The sequence below is a fragment of the Nicotiana tabacum genome, chromosome 8, assembly GCF_000715075.1.
Source record: "Nicotiana tabacum cultivar K326 chromosome 8, ASM71507v2, whole genome shotgun sequence".
In the NCBI taxonomy this organism is placed as follows: Eukaryota; Viridiplantae; Streptophyta; class Magnoliopsida; order Solanales; family Solanaceae; genus Nicotiana; species Nicotiana tabacum.
The window spans coordinates 146,453,435-146,473,352 of record NC_134087.1 but is presented as its reverse complement, the minus strand read 5'-3'; the positions used below and the strand labels follow the sequence as shown (position 1 = coordinate 146,473,352).

The 19,918-nt window shown below is 39.1% G+C and overlaps 1 protein-coding gene across 2 annotated transcripts; it reads right to left on the bottom strand.

Annotated features, from left to right (window-relative positions):
• Window positions 1-1,296: 1,296 nt before the first annotated feature.
• LOC107828060 (uncharacterized) lies at window positions 1,297-17,332 on the bottom strand. 2 transcript variants are annotated; one of them, XM_075219748.1, is made up of 13 exons: window positions 17,093-17,332; window positions 16,193-16,720; window positions 16,011-16,111; window positions 15,784-15,898; window positions 15,517-15,594; window positions 15,317-15,409; window positions 14,918-15,001; window positions 14,247-14,345; window positions 5,158-5,220; window positions 3,399-3,429; window positions 3,074-3,120; window positions 2,778-2,836; window positions 1,297-1,801 (listed from the first exon to the last, which is right to left on the bottom strand). In XM_075219748.1, exons 1-13 carry the CDS (start codon window positions 17,147-17,149, stop codon window positions 1,564-1,566), a joined length of 1,593 nt encoding a protein of 530 aa, XP_075075849.1. In that variant the 5' UTR covers window positions 17,150-17,332; the 3' UTR covers window positions 1,297-1,563. The 2 variants fall into 2 exon arrangements, with proteins under 2 accessions (XP_075075849.1, XP_075075850.1); XM_075219749.1 differs by lacking the exon at window positions 5,158-5,220.
• Between the last annotated feature and the right edge of the window lie 2,586 nt (window positions 17,333-19,918).

Genomic DNA, 19,918 nt, shown 5'->3' with positions numbered 1-19,918 from the left:
TGATGTAGATTGAAGTTGCTAAGAGTAGTGGAACATGATAGAGATCCTAAGGAAAGCTCGAATAAGGTATGTTTGGCTAGACTCCTTTCATAGAATCAGATTCTATGAAACTCCTCATATACTCTAAATATGATTTGTCCTAGTTCCTACTCATTTGCTTGAATTGCTTCAAATATGATTGCTTCATCAAATATGATTGCTTCAAATATCTTTTTCTACTTAAATTATTCATGGGTAAGGTTAGATAGTAGGCACCAGGTCAAATATCTTTTTCTACTTAAATTATTCATGAGCAACGTTAGATAGTAGGCACCAGTTGGATTTGCTTTACTGGTCACTTCAGTTGAGCACCGATCCCCACCCCCAAGGTCGGGGCATAACAACCGATCCGGATTGAAACTAGATGGGCCACTGTTTAAAATACAGGGTGGGCTAGTGTTGCCATTTTTACCACAAAATTGCACCCATTGTTCCCCTAAGGGATTGTTCTTTAAATGTTACCACCGTTTTTTTACTTTGCTACAAAAATGGGCTTCTTATTCACCAAGAACTCTCTAGTTTTTCAATATTAGGAGCTTTAAATTTTAGTTGGGGGTATAAACTGGAAGTTAATGATTGATTTTTGTTAAAATAGTATGAATATTGATACTTTATGCTTAAATTTTTAATTCAAACATGATTTAATGATTTACTTAGAAAATCTCAAAATTTCATTGTTGGTCTTTAGAAATTGTTGAAGAAGACAAAATGGGTCTTTTTAATTTGGTGTTATTTGACTAAATTTGTAATTGAGGACCTTTTATGTTGGTATTTGGAGGTTTTATTTAAAATGTTGAGATCATTTAGAGCAGATTTGCGGTGGTTTAATCAAAATTGGAACTACAATTTTGTAGAATAATTTGTTGAACAACACAAAAAAATTATGCAGATTGGGTTGACTTTGATGAACAATTTAACAAATAGGTCAATTGTAGATAACACAAAGTCATGCCAATCTGATAGAATTTGGAGAACAATTGAACAAGAACAAACTCATGCCAATTGGATTAGAGTTTGTGAACAATCTAATAAATAGGTTAAATGCAATTAACAAAGTCATACCAATATGATAGAGTCAAATGAATAATTAAAAAATCACGAAGTCATGCCAACCGAGTAGAATTTGTAAACAATTAATAATATAAGTAGAGTAAATATAGCATAAACCCTATCAATCTGAAAGAGAAATCCCGGACAAATAATAAGTGTGCGTGGGACCGGGGGTCATTTTCTAAATACTTTAGGAAACAGGGTCAATTTTTAAAGACTCATCCCCACTTAACTTGTTTTAGGCCCTGTAAGGGACTGGTATACAGAGTTCCTTATAGGGACATTCCTGTTAATCAGCAGATCATTACATATTCATTACAAAAAAAATATCAGGGTCTTGACTATACAAATTTGAGGTGCGGTTTATTTGGTCGATAATATCAGTGCTTTAATTGAATCTACAGAACGGATTCCAGCAACATGCAATATCATTCGATTGAACTATTCAAAGTTAGCTGAAAACTACTTAATGTTCTATGCTTCAGAAAGATCAACGTTTTCACTGACGGAAGACACAGTTTCAGGGGACGGATCCTGAAGCTCTTCATTTTCTGGTTGAGATTCATGCTTTGCAGCAGCTTGCAACACCCTGCTCTGGACATCAGTTGAAGAAGGTGAAGTTGGTAGGCCATTACGACTACGGTTTGTTTCCAACTTGCCAACTGCCCATGTCATTGCCTGTTCTCCTAGCCTAACGGGGACCAAAAGTTGCCTGGAAAAAGAACACAGTAAGCATCCGTCTAATGTCATCAAAGCAAACAATTTACACATGCAACATTGTAAAATATATCATATCACAAGCATGTAGAAATTACAACAAGACAATGGCATCCAACATAGTGCAATAATAAAAATCAGATATGGGAGAAAACCATGATGGGAACTGATAACACATCTGATCCAAGGGCGGATGTATAGCCCAAATCATGGGGCACGTGAACCCATGGTCTTTCCGCCAAACTAGGTATTTTATGCACGTATTTTCTAGAATTTACTAATATTATGTGTTGGCACCCATGTTCCAAAAAGACTAAATGGTGCACTTGATTGAATATTGGATTATTAACCTAGAGGAACACGGATCAATTCCCACTTAATACTTTTTTTTTCAATTTTTTTAGTGGTGCACCCATGTTCAACAAATCCTAAATCCGCCTCTGATCTGATCCGTATCAAGATCTACTGTTATGATGTCATCCTAAACAGTCTATGTTTGAGTTATCATCATTTTCTGCTATGTTGTTAGTCCAAGGCTATAAGAATGGAGCTCATTGTATAAGTTATCACAAAGCGTTGTTTGTCATATGCCTAAGATCGAACAGTTGTTTCTCCTTTCAAGTAAATTACTAACTACTTTTTTTTAATCAGGAAGTAATTTTATTTTAAATATATGTATAAGCCAAGAGGTATCTAAATCTACCCCAGTACTTAATGGAAAGCTCAATGTGATTGAGTTGCCAAAAGTAGCATCACATTTATAACATCAATTGATGTTATTAGTCGACCAACTGAAAATAAGTGCATTAGCTTTTTCTTCACTTGGTGTTCTTTAACTTTTAGTTCTTTAACCTTTAGTTCCACGCTTAGTAAAACTTTAAAGGGTGGCTCAAAGAACAAATAAAATAAAGTAACACTATGTAAAAGTATAGAACTTGACAGCAATTCAAGTTAATGAAGAGGTGTTTTACCTCATATCCTGTTTAAAATCCTCTGAATCCTCGTAAGAAGAAACTCGACGGTATAAAGTCTAAAAACAAAAAACAAAAATAAAAAATCCAGAGTTTAGGAAATCAAGTATCAGCTTAATAAGCATTTAGTCCTTCGACAATAATCATGAAATTGTTGTTTGGCTTTCCAACTAAAAGAAATCAAGTATGAAAAAGTTAATTCTCATTTCAGTTAGTTTTTAGTACAAACAGATATAGGAAACTCTCTCTCTCTCTTTATAGCATAAAGAAAATTTATTTGAACCAAGAACCATTACCTGACATAGGCCAAAAACTCCAATGTATTGTAGTGTCTTCTCCCACTCTGGAGAATAAAAAGCAAGAAGAAATTCATAATGTCTTCTGTTTGGAGAACAAACATCATGTGATACACTTGCAAATCGCATACAACTACCCCCCAAAAGAAGATACAAGAATCATTGACCGTTAATTTCTTCAAATTTGAATGTCTAGAGTGAAATTCAATAATAGCCTGTGTTCTTCTCCAATAAACATTAATTTGCTGGAATAAGTGTATCCAAAATTGCTGCAATGAAGAAAATTTGCAGAATCAGAATACTTTGGCAGAAATTGCAGACTCACCACCCAATGCATATGCTGCTGCTACCAAACCCTGCCAAGAGCGCATCACACCAATTAGTGAAGCAAGCAACCAAAAGTGCGATAAAGTTAGCAGAAAGAGTTCGCAAAATCTTGCATCACCAAAGATAGGAATGAGGGTCGGTAAACATTGAGGGAAAAAAGCACAAAATATCTATTTCGTTTACCGTAAGCTTTAAACTTTATTACTAAACCAAAATCAATCAACAGACGCTCTAAGGTTATGCTGAAACAAATGAAATGAGGTTCAATTGGAAGTACGTAAACCAAGCTAAATAAGATAACATCCACTAAATACGTTACTTCACAGTTTTTGACGAAAAATATATATGGCCAACAAAAAGTTTATGTGAGGATAGCCAATTTGTATGTCGGAAAGCAATATTCGACAAAGTGGGAGCAGAAAAAGATGAGTAAAAGAGATATTTCATTAGGAGAAAGCCATCATTCTTGATTGAATAAGTTCTATCCTTCGATAGGGTAAAAATAGGAATAGTTGCAAGAGGGAAAGCAGGGTAGCAGGTGTTTCATTTGTATAATGGAAGTAAAAGAGAAGGGGAAGAAAAATGGAAGGAAGTGAACCTTTCCACTTTAACTTATTCAACCCTCATAAATAGACGGAAGCAGTACTTTTACTTTTCAGGCAATACCAAACAACATGAGGGGAAGATGAAGTACTTCCTTAAGGGAATCAAATTAGCATGACTCAGTACCCTCCCTTTCCCTTTCTTGAATCAAACATAGTGTAAATAGAAATGGGGCTTGAATGCAAGAACCAAGACCGTGATAGCAGTAAAAGAGATATTTCATTAGGAGAAACCACGAGTACATAAAAGGAATCAACTAGGGAGCTGTTGGCATGTTGGAATAGCCTGGCCAACATCATCGCACAGAAGAAGAGATGGAAAATTGTCCCTTCTAACATATAGTGGACTATATGGAAGGAAAGAAATTCAAGATATTTTGAGGATAAATACAGTTCTGGTAAAAAGATTAAAATGAATTGTCTACTTTTGTTTCACTTTTGGAATAAAGAGGAATTTCCAGATGATGCAAAATCTATCCAAGAGCTAGCAGTTACAGAATCTTTGTAAGAAGAACAAGGACACTTGCTTTTGTGATATTCTCTTTTGGGTTGTAAATATGGCATCTAGCACTGCCTTTGTGCTAATGATATATATACAAATTGTTACCTTTCTCGGAAAAAAAAAAAAAGACCACAAGTACATAATTGGAGAATAGCATGTCCTTAGTTACACTAAAAGAAGATGAAGCATCTCTAGAGCAATACTTTCAAGCCTTAGGAATTAATATATAGGAGATGGGAGGATGGGAAACATTTGCTCATCCATAGCCATATTGTAACACAGCTGTGAAACCTGATTGGCGTAATATGTCCAGGAACTCATGTGGAGCGAGAAGCATGGAAGTAGAAGGCTAAGGAGCTAGAACATGGGAAATCTCATGCCAAAAGTGTCATCCCTATGGAATAAAGGAACTGCTGAGCATTTCAAGGTAAGGAGAAATCAATGATCCAGATACAGATGACCTCCCTAGTTTTTTTGAATGTGCAAGACATTTCTACTGTATAATTGATTGATGAGATACTATAGAGCTTCTGCTTGTAACTCTTGTATATGATGAAATAAATAAACAGAAAAACACTACAGAGGAGAAAACAAAAACAACAGATATGCTTTATAAGACTTAAATTGCATGTTACACATTCAGAAAGTATTACCACTCCGTATCCAACAAGTTGTAACGGTGTCGGGCTGATTTCCTCAAAAATTGCCTCAGCTTCCTGAAAATAACCGAATGTGGAATATTACCACCTTCTGCCCAAGACAGTTACTTAAAAGAAGTAGCTTTATGATTCTAGTCCAGTGAGTAGGTATATATCCACTATTTACCTATAAAATGACAGAGAGCACTAATGCCGATGTAAACTATTCTTTGAGAACGACTGTTCTTTCCACATTATTCTATAAGATAGATGTTTCTTTTAACTAAATTAAGGTAAAACAATATCTTTCATGGAAATGAAAAATTAAAAATAGTTCTCTAAAGTCATCAAAACTAAATAGATTTTTTACAACATTATACTCCTACGGAAAAAACTTAAATTCAACTTTCTACTTCAATCTTTCGTGAAATTCAAAATATAATTAGAAGCCTAACCGCATAAAGTTTTCTTCACATAAAAATATTATAAATAAGATCCATCTTACCAATAAAAACTTACTCAGATTATTCAAAAAAAAAAAATTAAATATAACTTACTAAGATTTAGAGGGAACTTGAATACGTTGAAAAATTTATTTGTATAGTTTCACAATCTTAAATAAATGATACTCCAAGAGAGATAAAGAATGTATGTTTAAAACCTTTTATCACGGGCAGAGGGGAGAAAGAGAGGAAAAGAATTTGCCATATCGGGTGTGTTTGGTATGAAGGAAAATATTTTCCTAAAAAATGATTTTCTAGAAAATGAGTGGTTTTATCACTTATTTTCCCTTGGTTGGTTGGTGAGTGAAAAACTTTTTACGAAAAATATATTCTAGTATTTGGTTAGAAAGTAAAAAATATTTTTTAAGAAAATAATTTTTTATGCTACTCTTCTCCCCCCGTTACCCCAAATCCCCATGTTTCTTGTGCTCTCCCCCTCCCCCCATCTCCTCCCTAGGGATGGCAAATGGGGCGGTGCGGGTTTAAGGCTATGTGGGGCGGGGTGGGTTACAATTATGCGGGTGCGGTGCGGGGCGGGTTGAAATACCTTTTCATAAAAAGTGATGTGGGGCGGGGCGGGTTGCGGGTCATGCGGGTTTAAGTAAATTTTCTTTCTTATTCTTTTTAAGTTCGATGATAACTTCAAGTTATGGTCTTTTATAGACTTTTGTTTCGGAAAGACAAATATAATACTCCGTGCTTAATATTTTTTTGATCAGAGCAGACTTTTTTTTAACTTTCCCGTTGAACTTCTTTCAGAGTCAAAAATTTTTAGCTGACTCAAACAAATTAGTTTTATTATTGGGTTATACACAAGTCATCAAGGAATATTAGAAATAATATTATAGGAATGTAAATACTATTTTACAATGAATACTAAATTAATACATAAGGGGTCATCTGCTTTTCACAATGAGCAACAGATTCTTTTTTTTTTTTTAAATTGAAGAATTAGTACATAAGCAACAAAAAAACTTTAAAATTTTTGGTTGATTAAGCTGAAAATTTCAGCCAAAATATAAAATAGAAATAAGCAAATAAAATAAAATAAAAAACTTATGCGGGGCGGGGCGGTGGACGCGGGTGTGTGTGGGGCGGGTGAAAATGCTGCACGGGGCGGGACGGGTTAAAATCTTCGCGGGTTTATGCGGGTTCACCCCGCAACCGCACCGCACCGCTTGCCATCCCTACTCCTCCCCAACATGCCCAATGTTTTCAACATTCTATTTCCTTCAAGAATTTAATTATTCTTTTAAAAAATTCTTTCAAACTCAAAGGAACTAATGTGCTGCTTTACTTTTTCACGCAAAAACAACATTGAAATTTGTGCTCCACAACTACAAAAGAAAATCCTCTTTTTTTGGTTGAAAAAGAAACTACTTTTTCTACAACATGAAAAGAAAATATTCATTGTGTTGAATTGAAAGAAAATACTCATTTTGTCAAAATAAAAGAAAATACTTTTTACTACATCATTTTTTTGAAATGAAAGAAAATATTTTTTCTACATCATGAAAAAAAGGTTTTTTTTTTTTTGTTGAAATGAAAGAAAATCATTTTTTAAATCATGAAAAGAAATACTCATTTTGTTGAAATGAAAAAGAAAGTACTTTATCAACAACATGAAAAGAAAGTAATCTTAATAATATATCTATTTAGGGTGGGGGCGAGGGTAGGGTGGGGGCGAGGGTAGGGTGGGGGTATGGGTGGGGGGAGGGTGATAAGTGTGGATTTTAACCACTTGTTAGTACCTTCTTGCTTCAGTTTTTAGTCCGAAAGTAGTGATTTTTGCTTCCGAATCTAATGAAAATGCATGAATTGCAGGTGTGCTGTAGAATTTGAGCTCAACAAGAAGTCTAACTCAAAGAGAAGATATTCCAACTCAAAAAAATCAAGAGGATAAGTTCAAGGAACAGTGCGGTCCGCAAAATTCCTTCTGCAGCCGCAAAAGCAAATGCGGCCCACAGAAGATGATATGCGACCGCAAAAGAGAAACTGAAGCTTCAAGGGTATCAGGCAGAGGTGCAGCCCGCAGGCCAAAAAGTGCGGTCGCACTTAAGGTTTGCACTGATGAAGACTGAAAGATTGGAGAGATTGCAATTAAACAAGTTGAAGCATCCTCAAAAGTACGGTCCGCAGCAAAATTGTGCGGCCATAGAAGCTGATGTGCAGCCGCAGAAGCTTATGCGCGGCCGCAGAATCTCTTCATCTGAAAGCACCTGCAAGAGCAAAATCCCAAAGTGCGGACCACAGACGTAATTGTGAGGCCGCAGAATCCTCCGAAGGGTATTTTTGTCAGCAAATTTTAGAGCACTATAAATAGAAGAGGAACATTTTTTTATGGCAACTTTTGTACCGTAGCAGCTGCTAGCGGTTATATTTAGCCTTTTTGGGCAATTTGGAGCGACAACTAGAGAAGACCCATTAATTTTACTCTTTAATTCTAGTTTCATGTATTCAATTACTTCGTCTTTTCATTTTTTCATATCAATGATTATGAGTAGCTAGATTTATTCTAGGGTTGTGATCCAACCCTAGTGAGTAAAACTTATGGGTGTTTAATATTAGTGCTTGCTATTGATTGGGTGGATGTTATTTAGCCTTGTTTATATATACTTAGAATTAATGGTTGCAAACATTGATTCATGCCTATTTGACTTCATTCTTACTTGAGAAAGATGGATTTAGTTTAGGAAAACTTGGCTAACAAGAAATTGAACTAGTTGAAGTTTTGATTAGTTTGATTAAAGGATTTGAACTAGAGATAGGGATAATCCAACTTGGAGTCTTATTCAATTGTTTAGATTGCTATCCTTTTGGTCTTGAAAAAGTCAATTTGACATAATCACTCTATAACCGAGGGGTATTGAGTGGGTACTTGAGTATTGAGAGTCATAACAAACCCCGATCTACCAAGCATGCATTGATTTACTCTACCCATTAGGTTTACACCTAGGTGACGGTAACAACCCTAGGCTTTTCCCTGTTTGACAAAAACATCAAAAACATTTCAATCATTATTTGCTTACTAGTTAGTTGAATCTCTTAGCAGTTACTTTAGATAATAGTTACCCACCTTTGCTTGAAAGATAAATTTGGTTATTTGAATTCAAATTGCTTGTGTATTCATCACTTTGCCTTAAAGAAAGGCCATGACAGGTTGCCTCAACTTCATTCTATTTCAAAGTAAAAATCGCAGCAGAAGCCCCCAAAGATGGTCATATAGTATAAATGAATAAATTCTTACCACGTGCCACGGGAAGCAACAAACAAATTTTAGATGGGATATGCAAGAAAGGTAGTTCAATATATCCAAAAACTGATTAACATTTCGCGTTGTGGAAGATCAACTTTGTACTTTTTGTGGTAAAATCGAATAATAACCCCTTGAAAAAATATTGATGACAGAAATTCCGTGGTGACCTGTTTGTAAGGGAAAACGGCTGAGAAAAGCTTCTTACTTTGGTTGCCTTGTAAGCGACTGGAGCACCTCCTCCCCAACCCCCTCCCCCAACCCCGCTGTTTATTTTCATAAGATTGAAGAGTCTGAACAACATTTTCCACTGCAAGTGGATTGCTGAATTAGAGCCTAGGCTCTGATACCAATTGTTACGCAACGCCTTCCTGATGTTCTTTGGAAGGGCAACGTAAGGCTAAGCAACCGATGTCAGTGCGGTTGCTGTCCGCCAATGAGGTCCTCGCCGCACGCTAGACTAGATTGTCAGTGCCGTGCGGGAAAACCAATGTCGTGAGCAAATTGCGGAAGCTGAGAGAGAATTGGGTTTTGAATGATGATGATGATTTTATTGATGACTGAAAATGATGATTACAATGATGCGGTGTCGAGGGGGAGAGACACCAGAAAATGCTTGCTTGAAAATGTTTGATTGTTTGGTCCCCCTTAATAATGCTTAAAAAAAATAAACCAACATTACAAGACTAGCCTAATAAAGCTGTAGAAGCACACTGAAATGGAAATGATGAAAACTAGCCTATGATTACAATGAAAAAGACTTAGATTATTACAAGGTAAAACTAAGTCCGATGGCAACATCTTTGTCTTGCGGGTCAGGGTCTGCGCGCGCGTTGCTGTGGGCGCGCGCGACACTTGATGTGCTGGCCTGAGGCTGGGCACTGGTGCTTGGCATCAGGGTCTGTGCGCGAGGCGCTGCTGGAATGGGCCTGCAGCTGGGCGCTGGCGAGGCATCAGGATCTGCGCGCGCGGGATTGTCAGGGCGCGCGGCGCTGTTGTCATTGGCCAGCCCTGGGCGCTGGCGAGAGGCATCGGTGGGGCGACAGAGGCGCATGCGCGCTTGTCACTTGGCGCAGCCAAGACCACGGGGCCAACCATGGCGCTAGGCATTGTGAGGCTTGCTAGGCCGCCATGGGGCGCGGCCAAGGGGTCATGGGGTATGTATGGGAAGCAGCCCATGACATTCTCCCCCACCTGAGTTGGCGCCGTCCTCGGAGCCTTATGATGATGATGATGATGATGTTTCTGATGGTTGGTGGATGGGAGGTCTGCGCCCCTCTGCTCTGTGAGCTTGCTGTTGTAGCGAAGCAATGATTTCATGCGGCTGACATGGAAGACTGGATGGATCTTCCACCAGGATGGAGTTTTTACCTGGTATGTGGACTTCCCAATGCGTTTTTCAATGGGCAGGGGCCCGATGTATTTTTGTTGCAGGCGAGGGTCATGGGTCCTTTCTGCAAACAAGAACCGCTTTGGGATGCATAGCATTTCTTTGTCCCCTGGTTGATGTTGGGCAAAGCAAAGCTTTTGTTCGGTGAACCTTTTTGCCCGCTCTTGGGCCCTGATGAGATAGCTCCGCACTATCTCCATGTTGCGCTCCCATTCGCTCGAGAAGTTGGCAGCTCGAGGAGATTTCGGCATGGTTGATGCATTCACCGTTTGCGAGAGAAGCGGTTGCTGTCCGGTAACAATTTCAAAAGGGCTTTTGTTTGTATGATGGCTCTTTTGAGAATTGAAACACAGTTGAGCAGCATCCAGGAGCTTCACCCAATGCTTTTGTGATCCGGTTGCGAAGTTGCGGAGATATTCCTCCAGCATGTCATCGAACCGGTCTGTCTGGCCATCCGATGGTGGATGGATGTCTGTGTTGTGACTCAATGTTGACCCAAAGCACCTGAAGAGATGGGTCCAAAAGTTGCTAGTGAAGCGTGAGTCGCGCCTACTAACAATGTTTTTGGGCAGGCCCCAATGTTTGACAATGTGCGAGAAGAAGAGTCGAGCTGTATCTTCTGCTGAGATGTTTTGCGGGGCTGCTATGAAAGTTGCATAGTCTGAGAATTGATCTATGACAACCATGATGGATGCAAGATTGCCGACTTGGGGCAATCCCGTGATGAATCTGAGGGAAACACTTTCCCATGGTCTCTGAGGGACATGTAATGGCTGCGAGGGTCCCGTCTGTGATGAGTGATCCGACTTGTCCTTGTGGCATGGCTGACAAGTCTTCACACGATGATGAGCGTCACCAGTCTTTTGAGGCCGATGACATGATGACTGATTGTTGCTGCGAAGGGTAGTCGGAACCAGGGGTTCATGTCTGTCGACTACCTTCTCCAACTGCATGGCCGAGATGTTTTCAGCGGCCATCTTTATGGGAAAACATGGTATGGTGTTGGTTTGCCCCCTTTTTCTCCCATCATCAGGAGCATGTTGGCATATGGTACCGGTATGGTGTTGGTTTGCCTCATGAACTCCAAACCCACTATGATGTCGAAGTCATCTATGATTGCGATGCGCAGGTCGATGCTTCCTTTGTATGGGCCAAGTTTCACTGGGACATTTGTAGCTGTTCCACCCAATGTCTGAGGTGGTGAGTTGATAGCCTTGACGCGGGCTTTGCTCTTTTGTACAACAAGACCTAGGCGCTCTACTTGCGTTGATGACAACTAGTTGTGGGTGGCACCCGTGTCTATCAATGCGTGAAGGGGCTTGCCGTTCACTTTCAGCTCGACGAACATTAGGGTCCTCGCTTGTTTAGGAGGCCTCTCGTCCATCTTTTCCTTCCCTTTCTTGGTGATTGGGACTGATGTTTTCTTAGGAGGACATGCACTGGTCCCCGCTAAGGCATGTGGGATAGAGCCAACAATTGCATTGAAGGCGCCTACCTGGTCGTCTTCGGATGTGTCTGATGCATCTGTCTCATCCTCGACAGTCTGATGAGCATTGACCTTGATGTTTGGGCATTCATTGTTCCAATGTGCCCCGCCGCAATGACGGCATTCTGAGGGAGGCTTTCTCCCCTGATTGTTGTTGATGGATGCAGCACTGTTGCTGTTGGAGGGAGGAGTCTTAGTTTTGGATGCACTCCGATCTCCCCCACTTTTGCTTGGGCCACCATTGCTGGGATGGTGCCCGTTGAATCCCCCTCGGACAGACGGCTGGGGCCTGTCGTTCTGAGTTCCCAAATGATAATCGCCAAGGCATTCTGCAGCTTGAATGGCCTTGGGCAGGGTGTCTACCCGTTGTCGCTGTAGTTCCATACGGGCATGAGGTTTCAAACCTTCTATGAATGCGAAGAGTTTGTCTTTGTCCCCCATGTCGCGTATGTTTAGCATGAGTGCGGAGAATTCGCGCACGTACTCGCGCACTGATCTGGTGTGGCGGAGTTCTCGTAGCTTTCTCCTTGCATTGTATTCCACATTTTCGGGGAAGAACTGCAGGCGTATGGCTACCTTCAATTCGTCCCATGTCTGAAGAGTATCTTCACCGGCCTTGATGGCTTCGTATTTGACCCGCCACCAAAGTTTGGCATCGCCCTGAAGATACATGGCAGCAGTCGCTACCTTTTTGGATTCCTCCAAATGGCCCACGGCATCGAAGTATTGTTCGATGTCGAAGATGAAGTTTTCCACTTCTTTAGCATCCCGGGATCCGTCGTATGGCTTTGGCTCCGGTATCTTAAGCTTTTGTGGAATGGGGGTGAGGTCTGCTGCACCCCTGATGTGATGGTCGCCTTCTCGAAGTAGGCTCTGTAAGGCAGCATTGACAACATTGAGCTTGTCTGTCAAGTCGTTTATGGTTTGCTGCATGGCAGTTAGTCTGTCTGCCTCCTGTTGCTGATGGGCTAAATCGTCGGCACGCTCCTGTTGGAGGTCCTCAAATTTGCCATGAATATTGGCAGTTTCAATGGCTGCCGTTTGTCGGTCGTCGTCAGAGTCACGACTGATGTTTGCAATGTCATTTTCGGCCTGCCGCATTCGGCGGTCCAGGTCGTCCAACCTTTGCACTAGGTTGTTGTTTTGATCAGGCACCGTATCCACGATGGGTCGTAATCGGTCAACCGTCTCTTCTAGGGATGCTAGACGCTCCCCATGATTCACCATGGTCAGAAATGGTGATGATGGCAAATGTTCCCTCGTCCGATGTCGAGCCTAGGCTCTGATACCAACTGTTACGCAACGCCTTCCTGATGTTCTTTGGAAGGGCAACGTAAGGCTAAGCAACCGATGTCAGTGCGGTTGCTGTCCGCCAATGAGGTCCTCGCCGCACGCTAGACTAGATTGTTAGTGCCGTGCGGGAAAACCAATGTCGTGAGCAAATTGCGGAAGCTGAGAGAGAATTGGGTTTTGAATGATGATGATGATTTTATTGATGACTGAAAATGATGATTACAATGATGCGGTGTCGAGGGGGAGAGACACAAGAAAATGCTTGCTTGAAAATGTTTGATTGTTTGGTCCCCCTTAATAATGCTTAAAAAAAATAAACCAACATGACAAGACTAGCCCTAATAAAGCTGTAGAAGCACACTGAAATGGAAATGATGAAAACTAGCCTATGATTACAATGAAAAAGACTTAGATTATTACAAGGTAAAACTAAGTCCGATGGCAGCATCTTTGTCTTGCGGGTCAGGGTCTGCGCGCGCGTTGTTGTGGGCGCGCACGACACTTGATGTGCTGGCCTGAGGCTGGGCACTGGTGCTTGGCATCAGGGTCTGTGCGCGAGGCGCTGCTGGAATGGGCCTGCAACTGGGCGCTGGCAAGGCATCAGGATCTGCGCGCGCGGCATTGTCAGGGCGCGCGGCGCTGTTGTCATTGGCCAGCCCTTGGGCGCTGGCGAGAGGCATCGGTGGGGCGACAGAGGCGCATGCGCGCTTGTCACTTGGCGCAGCCAAGACCGCGGGGCCAACCATGGCGCTAGGCATTGTGAGGCTTGCTAGGCCGCCATGGGGCGCGGCCAAGGGGTCATGGGGCGTGTCTGGAAAGCAGCCCATGACATAAGTCATGAAATTGTCGACAGGCAATTTCCTTGTTCATAAATAGTTGGAATACTATTGAGGTGACAAGAAATATTGGACAAAATCCACTTATTTTGGAATGCTTGGTTTAGAAAGGAAGAGATGAGAGTTGATAATTTAAAGTATATGTTTGTATCTGATGGTGTTGGAGAAGTAGCTGACTTGTCATGACAATTAGCATACGTATAGGCGTGACGACTTCACTGCTGTATAAATGATAGGCATTTTATCAAGACATCTTGTATTTTTGACAATGTAACAGGGAGATTGGCACAGCCTCAGCAATCATAGGGCTCACTTTAAAAAAGTCGAGAAATATATCAGATACCTCATTGAGGATTGTCAATGCAGTCTCAGGTTTCAACTCCTTGGTGCCGAGGCCCTCTTTCACCCAAGACTGAAAGCCACCTTGGACCAAATATGGCCTCTGTAACATTAAAAGCAACACAATTAACAACAAAACGGGCATGCTTTAGAAGAACATGTAAGATCGCAATCTTTTAAACACACAATGTACTACAACCACTTGAGAACCAACTGTGCATGTCCTTGCATCTATAAGCAAGTCCTAGTGTGTAAAAAGTAACTATATGTCTTAGAAACACATGAAAAATTATTATCCTGCTTATATGCCATTGTTCACAAATTGAATAATCATTCTATTAGCAATAACCAAGCAAGGGTTATCAGGTTAGTTACAATAACTGAAACAAAACAGGCAAAAGAAGAGCAAATACATGCTTTTAAAGAAAAAAAGAATTACTCTTGTGCTAGGTTACAACAGAGACCTACAAAGATCTGAGGCTTCCCAAGCTCAAAGTAGGCCCCATCCCTGCAATCTTTCTAACTGATAAGGGTACTAAAAAGTAGCAGAGGTAAAATGTATAGACCATACAGTTGCCTCTTTCTTTACTATATTATTATCCATGACTTACTTATGCTATCTGTAATTTTTAATGACAAGTACAGGGGAGATAGACATTGAGAAAATATACTTGCCTTTATTCCAAGTTTCCGGAGTGACCTTGCAATGCCCTTGGAACGACTACCATTAGCATCCATAACTATAACCTGAGACCTGTCCTATAGGGTGGGCAATGGATGGTAATCAAAATACGACAAAAGTTATCAGAAGTCAACGGGGTAAGGTTAACATAAGAATCTTTTACCACTAAACAGGTTCTTTACGTATGAAAACAAGAGCAAAAATTAATAAATGCACGTTAGATCAAGAAAAATAAAGCCAATTGGCTCTTTTGTGCAATTTTTACTCCTCAAGTTTTGGCAAGGACAGAGAAACATGGGGAGATGTGCTTCAAGAGATAAAATTATAACAAATACAAAGGCAGTTGTGCAAAAAAAAAAAAAAAAAGCAATTCTGAAAACATATCTATTTACTTGAACAATCTTCAAGTTCCTAATGACAGCAGCTAGCAGGTAGTCATCAAGTTCTCTTCCACTCTTGAATAACTTCCTTAATGATCCATCAACCTGAAAACATTTTAGCAATATAGAGAAAAAGGAGGGCTATCAATTAGAAGACAGACTCCTGGAATTAGAAAGCTCATTCCTGCCAAAAGAAATTATTATCGACCAACCTCAGGTAGTGTTATATTGGCATAACGAAACCGAGCAGCACGTCGAAGATCAGGAATGCCTTCATTCTCTCTGAGATCCTTCAGAAAAGCATACAAGAGGAAGAAGAAAGATATAAGGGACATTTGTTCGTCTTTACCCTCAACGTACACATGTATCAAATAAGAACATTATTTACTAAGATAAATGTAATGGAAAAACATTGCAGAACAAAGATCACAGAACATCTTGGCACAAACTATTCTGCAGAAAATACGAGAGCGCCTTGCCTCAGGTCGGACATCAATGAGTAGAGCATTCCTGTCTCCTTTCAGAAGCTCAAAACTTGACTTGGGAGATAAATTTCCAGCATATCCACCATAGGTCAATACCCAATAAAAAGCCCTGCAGAAATCTGATAAGCAATATAACTTTCTGTAGAAATTAAACTGAGCTTTCCCTGTGGTAGGAAAATAACAGGGAACAATGAAATAAGGAATAGAAGGGGTACTCATACCAAAAAGAGGTTGATGCCCCAAGGAAAAGAACAAACGGAATAATTGGGTCACTTGGATCCATGCCAAGGTTCCTCTCCAAACCCTCCAGAGCAACATAACCCTGCCAATCACAATTTTATACAATTGTGAAACATGAAATATTTGTAAATAAAGAAGCAAATGTGAGAGCACTAGCCCATACCTGTCGCAATGGAGTGAGAAGCGAAACATTTAGCACATCCTGGATCTCTGGAGGAAGCATCTCCATTACAGACCCATAAGCATAGACAACAAATCGTGATACCGAATCCTCGACAATGAGAATTATATGTCTCAATGCATCAACAGCAAGAACACCAACTCTACCAGAGGCTTCTTTCAAGGCTGTCACCGCCGACTCCCCTGTTTTTGATGGCAATTTACTAATCACTAGATCAACTGCTTGTCTAAGAGCTGATGTAACAGATGAGCTAGTTCCATCAAGTGAATTGTTCAAATAACTTTGTCCATTCTTAAAAACATCCATAGCATATGATTTCACATCAGATAAGGAACTTGTATCCAAGTTCAATGAAGCCAATTCTCCTCTAGTTACGGACTTAGGTAGAGCAGAAGTATCAACAATTCTCAGATGGAATGAATTAGACACCCGGTCCATGACATTGCATTTCATCTGGTATGTCTTCCAACAGGAAGAGAAGGATCTCAACCCCTCATAGATAGGAGGAATCTGCAGGAACATAAGTTTAGATATCTGGAAAAAGGAAAAGAAATACTCCTACAACAAGAGTGGGAATGAATGAAGCTTTCTGTCCCCAGTGTTTGAAATTCCATACTATCAAAAGCATTATGTGAAGAACTAGCTTGCCTAGGATACTAATTGTACATTAAACCACAAATTTTACTAACAAAAGTAGAAGCACTAATTTGAAGTCCTAAATTCAATTATTAATTCATATCTGACAGTGCATTAAAATACTTGTTTGCGTTCCCCTTGCTATTATACACATGTTAAGTCATTTTTCATTAAAGATTATAATCTTATCAGTTGAATAGTAATAACACAAACGAAAAATATAGAAATTAAAAACACATTCGTTACCTGCGTATGGGAAGAAAAGGAAGCAGTAGCTGAACACACAGGTAGAGTTGCCATCATCTATCAAAACTGTCTATTCAGCAACCTCTCATCTTCAATAATGGGTGTTTTTTTACTTGGGAATTTGATTTTTAATATTTGCACAAAAATGAGTATTATTATCCCATAGGGAATGAATGAATGAATGAATTGAAAGAAGGAGATGCGATAGGGAGAATCGTGTGGTTTTTGTCTCAAGCCATTAGCTTCAACTTCTTGCCTGCCTCTCATTCTCCTTCTGCCTCTGGGCCCATACCTTTTTTTTTTTTTTTTTTTTTGATATTATAGGCTGATTACTCATATGACTTGTTTTTTTGAACCACTGTTTCGTTACGATTTTGTTGGATTTTCTTTCCATTTTTTAAATTTAACTATTATTAGAATGAACAGTAAAATATTTATCATAATTAATTTTATTCTTACTGCATGGAAAAATATAGATCTTTTTCATATTTAACAAATTTCTTTTCTTAGAGGAGAAGATTTGTTCCTCTATAAATTCAAGATGTCTCCTTCATACACAAAGACACAATAGCATTCATAGTATAGTCATTAAAAAAGCCTTGTTTATGGAAGATTTTTCCTTCAATAGTTTTTTCTTTATTATTAGTTTAACCATATGTAGATCGAGTGAACAAACCATACCAAAGTATTATGCCTCTTTTAGTTTATTTTTCTTTGTTATATGATTTATTGTCGCCAAAATTTGTTTTGCTAGCTTTCGCATGATGTGTTGTTAATTTCGATCCCAGCAAATGATATCAAAATCAATGCTTAAAAACCCAAAAAATCCTTCCAGAGTGCTATTGATAAATTTGCAATCATATTTTTTTTAACATTCTTGTTGCTACATCTTTAAAACAAAAATTATTTTCAACCCATGCTTACATTTAAGGCATGAGTACTCGTTTTTAATCCTCCCCACTTTTATTGTCGGGCTTACTTTTAACGCATGGACTCCTACTTTTAACCCTACTCACTTTTAACGCAGGGCTCCACTTTTAACCCAACTCACTTTAAACGCAGGGCTCCAATACTTTTAACTTGTGTTCACTTTAACGCATAAGGTTCCAATTCAACTCAATTCATATTTTTAATTATGGCAAGCAGCAGTGATGAAGATTATGTGAAGAAAGTGGATCAAATTTTGTCAAGAAAATTCAGGTCAAAAAGGGAGAATTGTTAGAAATTTGTTCTAATTTTCTTTTCATATTTGTATTTTTCAGTTACTAGAAGGAAGGGTAAAATATTTACCATAATAAATTTTGCTTTTCCTGTAAGGAAATTATAGATCTCTTTTGTATTTAGAAAATTTCTTTTCTTGGAGGAGAAGTTTTGTATCTCTATAAATTGAGAATCTCTCCTTCATACACAAAAATACAATAGCATCCATAATGTAGTCATTAAAAGAGTTTTATTTAAGGTGAGATTTTTCTAATTCTGGTAAAGATATGGGTAATTTATATATATCTTATTTCAGTAGGATTTCTCATCTCAATGAATGCATGTAGAGAACTATCACTTAATATGCAAGATGGTGGTTCTAGGTTATTGAATCAATATACCTTCTAACGAGGATGCGTAAGATCTTTGGTCAAGCTAGTATTCACTCTGGTTAAGGTGATTATAGTAAAACCTAAGATCTTTTTGTTTATGGAAGAGTCAGTCTCTTTTGCGGTTGTGTCAGCAACCAGTCTATTGGAGTCATAATTTTCTCTGGTATAAAAGGACGAGAGGTTTTTTGTAACGATCCGACCGATTGTTTTGAGCTTTAGAATTTTCTTTCGATGGCTCGAAACCTTGAGTAGCTCCATATGATGCATTATGACTTGGGAGTATGGTTAATTTTGATTTTCGGGAGGCTCAGGATTGATTTAAAAGAGTAATTCTCAATTTGGAAGCTTTAAGTTGAAAGAGTTGACTAAGATCTGACTTTTGAGAGAATAGCCTTGGAATTGAAATTTTGATGGTTTCAATAGGTTCGTATGGTAATTATGGACTTGGGCATGTGTTTGGATTTGGATTTGGATGTACCTAGAAGGTTTTGGCTCTATTTATCGAAAGTTGGTTAATTGAAGAATTAAATAGCTCTTAAGTTTAACCAGAGGTTGACTTTGGTATTATCAGACTCCGATTGTGGTTTCAAGACCTTGGATACGTTTATTTATTGGATTGTAACTTGTGTGCGAAGTTTGGTTGTAATTCGGAATGTCTAAGTGTGATTCGGATGCGTTCGACGAAGTTTGAATGTTTGAAAGTTAAGATAAGGATTTTGAGATTTGATTCTTGATTTTGATATTATTTGTGGTGTTTCGAGCCCTTGAATAAGTTTGAATTTTTATATGGACTTGTTAGTATAATTGGATGGGGGTGGGCGCTCAGGTATGATTCATGCTGGTTTCAAACCATTTTGGTTGAGTTAGGAGCAACAGATTTGTTGGTACTGCGGTGCTTTGTGATCACGGAGCACATCCTCGCGATCTCGGAGAGGGATTTGGCTAACTGGTGTAACGACCTAACCAATCGTTTTGAGTTCTAGCATTTAGTTATGTGATTTGAGACCTTGAGTAGTGATCACACCACTATGCCTTATAAAAAGGATTAAGCTGTCGTTGCAAATATAATCTTGTTTACAAGTTTGAAGTCGAATCCCACAGAGAACTAAGACTTAGCTACAGTTGTTCAATATCGCTAAGAAACACAAGTCCAAATAATTTTCTAATTATAAATATTATAATATTTATTTTTATCTAATTAACTAACAAATACTAGAGAGCAGTAAAACTATCA